This window comes from Austrofundulus limnaeus, unplaced genomic scaffold (genome assembly GCF_001266775.1).
Source record: "Austrofundulus limnaeus strain Quisiro unplaced genomic scaffold, Austrofundulus_limnaeus-1.0 Scaffold51, whole genome shotgun sequence".
Lineage (NCBI taxonomy): Eukaryota > Metazoa > Chordata > Actinopteri > Cyprinodontiformes > Rivulidae > Austrofundulus > Austrofundulus limnaeus.
In genome coordinates this window covers 621,883-627,349 of record NW_013952453.1, presented here as the reverse complement: position 1 = coordinate 627,349, position 5,467 = coordinate 621,883, and the positions used below count along the sequence as shown (strand labels likewise).

General features: G+C 43.9%; 2 protein-coding genes across 3 annotated transcripts in view; one reads left to right on the top strand and one right to left on the bottom strand.

Moving 5' to 3' along the window:
• Positions 1–5,467, bottom strand: part of LOC106517628 (uncharacterized) — a 12,535-nt gene that overhangs the window by 3,942 nt on the left and 3,126 nt on the right. The gene's annotated exons all lie outside the window — the stretch shown is intronic.
• setdb2 (SET domain bifurcated histone lysine methyltransferase 2) overlaps positions 71–5,467 on the top strand; it is a 7,595-nt gene continuing 2,198 nt past the window's right edge. The window contains exons 1-8 of one of the 2 annotated variants that reach the window (XM_014008582.1): positions 71–467; positions 683–796; positions 876–977; positions 1,044–1,213; positions 1,301–1,552; positions 2,614–2,942; positions 3,025–3,194; positions 3,263–3,525. In XM_014008582.1, coding sequence (XP_013864036.1) covers positions 437–467; positions 683–796; positions 876–977; positions 1,044–1,213; positions 1,301–1,552; positions 2,614–2,942; positions 3,025–3,194; positions 3,263–3,525 — 1,431 coding nt within the window. In that variant the 5' untranslated portion in view covers positions 71–436. The remainder of the gene's footprint in view (positions 468–682; positions 797–875; positions 978–1,043; positions 1,214–1,300; positions 1,553–2,613; positions 2,943–3,024; positions 3,195–3,262; positions 3,526–5,467) is intronic. The other variant, XM_014008581.1, reaches the window with a different exon arrangement.

Sequence of the window (5,467 nt, the reverse complement as noted above, 5' to 3'; positions counted from 1 at the left end):
AGCACAGTTTCCTGCTCTGTTTAGGTTTATTGCCTGGTAGACTGCACTCTGGGCATTAGAATCCCTTTCAATGCTACGGCAGCCCCGTTGACCAATAAACCTAACAAAGGTTCAAAGTGAAGCGCAGCTTCTAGTTTTTGAATCATTCTGTCACATATATGACGTGTTTACACCGTTTAGTCAGATTTTGTTTTATTATAATTTTTTGTTCGCCGTTAGCATCAGTTAGCACTTAACTTTAGCAGCTCAGTGTCTGAATGAATTAAGACTCTACGCAAACAAACTACGTGTTCAAATATGGCAACGCTTTTTGTTTTGTTAAAATGCTGGAGCCGGTCAGTTTGATAAGCTGTTAGTAGAACTGAACCTCTTCGGTTTGTCTGTAGGATTAGCTCGAGTGTTTGTGCTAACAGAGAGCTAGCAGTCCGGAATAAAAATGGAAGACACGCTGGATCCACGAGACGTGGGTAAGAACAGAGGGAGCTCGTTCAGACTCGGGGGTGGTGTAACTGGTGATGGGTCATGTAGAGATGTCCACCCACAGGTAACTTCTGCCGTGACGGACGCCATGTTGGTCAGGGCAGAGGCTCCACACAGTAATTCAGAACGTTAATGTCTGGTATTGTTTCCTTGTCTGGATTCAAACTTGTAAAATAAAAGTGGATTTAAATGTGTTCTGTAGAACGAGCCAAAACCTTCTGGGCAGAGGAGAATGTGGATCAGGCTTTCAGCGGGTTTTTTGAGTACCTGGACCACCTGAAAAGGGTCCTGAAGAGGAAAACAGCCACAGACAAAGGTGCTGACCCTCTTCCTGGTTGGTTTTTAGTGGAGCGATGATGCGTTTCCTGTTGTAATGTTTGTGTTGTTTCCATCAGAATATGTTCAGGCTCTGAGGCTGCTGGAGTCACTGGACTGTTCCTCCATTGATGACCACCAGGACCAGGACTCCTCTGTGGTCCAGGTGGTCATCGGTTCAGGTAAATGGCGGTCTGGACGTGTCTTTATGGTGATGTTGTTTTCGAAACAATGACATGTTTCTGCAGGTGAGCTGCTGCCAGCTGACAGTACAGCCTCCTCCTCTCCGTCCACCTCGCCCACCCCCATCCGTCTCTTCAACGGGCCCAACGTCTCCACACCTCCTGCTGGCAGAGAGGACCTGCTGCCACCTCTTGTTCCAGTCCAGCTGGAGTACCACCCGCACCGATGCTGCAAGGTAAACAGGAAGCAGCCCTGCAGAAAGAAACAGAAACGTCCTGTGGGAAAACCTCACGTCTCTGTTATTGTACCCCCACACCACCAGGCCTGCCTGCCCAGTTTACCCAGAACGCCTCTGTCCGCCTCCCTGTGTGGTCAGAACCCCCTGAAGGTGCCGCTGCTCTGCGGCTTTAAAAGACTAACCGCCATGCCGCTGRTGCTGCCGTTCAGAGATGGCGAGGAGGAGAACGGAGGCGACTGGGAYGTCATTTACAAAGCGCCGTGTGGACAGAGTCTCCGTAACTACGAGGACGTGATGTGCTTCCTGTCTGCCACGGAGAGCTACAGCGTCCTGCAGGTCAGAGACGTGGCAGCTCCTTCAGCTGCTGTGGTCTCAAACCGTTCGGCTCGTTCAGGAGATGTTTGATTTCAGAAACTTTGAGATTTTCRTAAATATTTATCATTTTGGATCTATTTGAAATGGACTGGGTTTGATCATTTTCAGAATCAGCTTTATTGGCCAAGTATGTTGACACACACACAAGGAATTTGTTTCCGGCTGTTCATGTCTCTCTAGTAATAACAATATACAGATACTTTACATATAATTTACACACAATACACACTATACAGAAAGATACACATTATACTTCACTATACCAGGATATATCTGTACCGTGTGCTTTACAGCGTTATTCACAAAAAAGAAATATGACAGCAGTATGCAGAGTGAATATTAAATATTAGTACGACAAGCAGCAATGTAAAGATCGATGATTATGAATAAGATGCAGGAATGTAGAATAATAAGATAAGATAAAACTTTATTGATCCCACAGTGGGGAAATTTGCACATTACAGCAGCTCAAAACAGGACAGGGTGAGATAGAATAAAGAAAGATAAGTAAAAGAAAAACAAAAAACACTATTCTCATGACATATAACAATGTACATATATATATATACCTAGTACAGTAAATAAATGAATGTATATGAAAGGTGCATATTAGCGAGGGCAGTGAAGGTGAATTGTCCAAGTCWCTGATAACATCATGATGTGTTATACTGTTATAMTTATTATAACTGCAGTTGGAATGAATGACCATTGGAAAGGTTGATAGATAGTTCTCTTTTAACTTATTTTAGCCTTGTGTTACTGGTTTTTCAATTAAATTTAGTTTTTAACTACAGTTTAGCTAATTTTAGCTTGTTCTGGTTTTCTGTTGTAGCTAATTTGTTTAATTTTAGCATTTAGTAATGATTTTGCTAATTTTAGCTCCTGTTGTTTTAAATCTGATAGTTTAGTTTCAGCTCTCTGTTTAGCTGTTTCTTAGCCTCTGCAGCGATCCTGCAGAAGAAAACTGCTAGAATAGAAACCACCCCACGATGGATCCTACACCTGTCCTCTTCCTGCTGCAGGTGGATTTCTTCACCTTCAACCACTTGGTTCAGTTGGACCCTCCCCTGGCTCCGGGTCAGCACCGCTCGGAGGAGGACTTGAGCCGAGGGGCGGAGCTGACGCCGGTGCAGCTGTGCGTCGGGGACGGCGGCGCCCGGCCCACAGACTTTCGCTACAGGAAAGACCGCTGGCCTCACGGCTGCTTCCTGAGCCGCGGCCTGAGGTTGTTCCGGGTCTGCTGCGACTGCRACGACGGCTGCCGGGATGCTGAGCGCTGCGCCTGCGTCGCCACGCTGAAGGGAGGGCGGGGCTACAGCCACCACCGGCTGTTGGCGCCCGTACCGTCGGGGTGAGGGACGAATAAAGGTTGATCAAAACTGAACAGCTGGAGAAAATAAAAACAGCTGCTGAGKTAACATCTCTTCCTTCAGGTTGTATGAATGTGGACCGTGGTGTGGCTGCGACCGCGCTCGCTGTCAGAACCGCCTGGTCCAGAGAGGCCTTAGAGTCCGCCTCCAGGTCTTCCAGACCGAGGGCCGTGGCTGGGGCGTCCGCTGCCGTGACGACCTGGACCGCGGCACCTTCGTGTGCATCTACGCAGGTGAGACTGTGTGTCACCGACCCGGTTCAGGAGACGGAACTTTAGTTTTAAACAGGTTTCCTGAACAGGTGTGGTCCTGCAGCGGGTCCAGAGTCCAGAGGAGCAGCCGCCTCCCAAGCTTCATGCGGCTGACCAGCCGTCTGATGAYGAGGTCGAGGTGGTCACAGAGTGGCGGGCCCCGCCGGTGCTGGAGGGGCGGAGCAACCTGGTAGAGACRCCACCGCCCACTCTGGCACCAGCCTCACCGCCACTGTACGTCCCGGTGATCCAAAGACCTGCAGAGTCCAGTGATACATCCCGGGACCAGGACCAGGACCAAGACCAGGACAAGGTTTGTGCCCATTATTGTGTGAATACTGAGTCATCAATATTGCATGAATGATGAGTCAGCGTTACCGCTATTGTTAGCCTGTTTTTTGTTTTGTTTTGTTTTGTTGTCCATGTTTTTATTAGTTTTTTTAAACTCATTCTGCAGACTTTGTACTGTTTTAGCTGTTCACATGAACATTCAGTGTAAATACAATGTAAATCTGTTCAATTCTTTCAAAACATTTACTCTTTGGAATCTGCTTCAACATACTTTTGCTAATTCTAAATCTGCTAATGCTTGTACCACTACTGCTGATGCTAATTCTGCTAAGCATAGGCGTGGGAAAGGGTGGGGGACACCCAATATTGGAGAAAGGCACATTTGTCCATAGGAGGRAAAAAAACGAAATACTTGATTTTAAAATTTTTACCTCGCATGCTTTTATTTTGAAGGCGCTACACAGCATCATTTCACTGCGCCCTTCCTCCCTCTGAATGACTCACAGTTAGAAACTCTTTAGGATGAAGTAAAACTGTCTGTCACTAATGTTGTGAATATTTCTTATAACTAGGGGTGTAACATTACATCGATCTATATCTATATATTGATTTGAATGGTTCATGATTCAGTTATATCGAGGCAAAATGAAAATATCGATTTATATTGTCATCATTTGCTCGATGTGAATCTATCATATGCCCATCTAACACAGTCATTGTGTTAGATGAGCATATGAAATCACATTATATTGATCGCAGACGTGTGAATTGAACTGAATCTAAATCGTATCGTGACAGACTTTGTGATATCGAGAAATATCAAATCGTCATCCAAACAAATCGATATAATATCGTATCATGATAAAGCTGGAGATTTACACCCCTATTTATAACGCTGTTGTCAGTTTACTTTCATAAACAGAAACTAAATCTTTTTTGATTCAATCATCTTAATCCTAGGACGCACACTCGTCCATATTTAATTGCTAACTTTACAAGTTCACACTAACCAAAATGTTTTATCACTTTTCACCACAAAGTCACCACCTGCTAAAAGGCTGAAACAGCAGCAGCAGGACTTTGTTCTTTTTAAAAAAACAGTAACAGAGTAACAGTTAAACAACATAAGGGCAACATCTAGAACCATGGCAAAACTCAGCTGATATTTTATCAACATGTTTGAAATCATATTAGATGTTCTGTGCAATGATATCTTATCAGGAGAATCATGGTAGTATACAGCAGAGTAGTGAGACATTTGAAGCAAAGAAAGGTGGAGGAAGCTCAGGCAAGGCTTTAAATTAGTTTAGTGAAATATGTATTAGCTTGTTTTTAAACAAATATTTTTATGATGAGAAGAACTGGATCGTGGAGGAGAGGAGTCAGGTGGAGCTTCAGGGTGTGAGGTCAGCTTTATAATAGATCCAGAACGAACAGCTGAGGACTGAAGTCAGCTTGATCTTTATTTATTTTTATTTTTTACTTTTATTTTGACAGTACTTACTTTTGGTCTGCTCCTGCCTCTCCCTCACTCTTCCTGCCTCTGATGTTCCTTTATGACATCAACATGTTTACAACAGAGAACACTACATGTAATGTACAGCACCAGCAAGTGACTTACAGAAGCTAAAGGTTTTTATCATACAGATGTTAACAACTGATTAACAGATGTATACATTTCGTATGCTGTCAACTTTGTGTAAAGCATAACCTAACCCTTACATGAAGGTAAGAGAGAGGAACACAGAACAGATATTAGAAAATCTTGTGATGGCAGTAATATTTGTAAATATTGCATTGATTGATATCAGGTGTGAGTTCAGTTTTTCCCCCTCTTTCCTTTCTTTCTAATCTGTTCTTCCTACTCTTTGTGACTTTTAGTAGTTTTTTTAAAGTCTTTTGTGTCTGCTGTGAACCTTGGCTGCTGTGAGACTCTGTCCTACAGGCTAAACATTGTATTAACA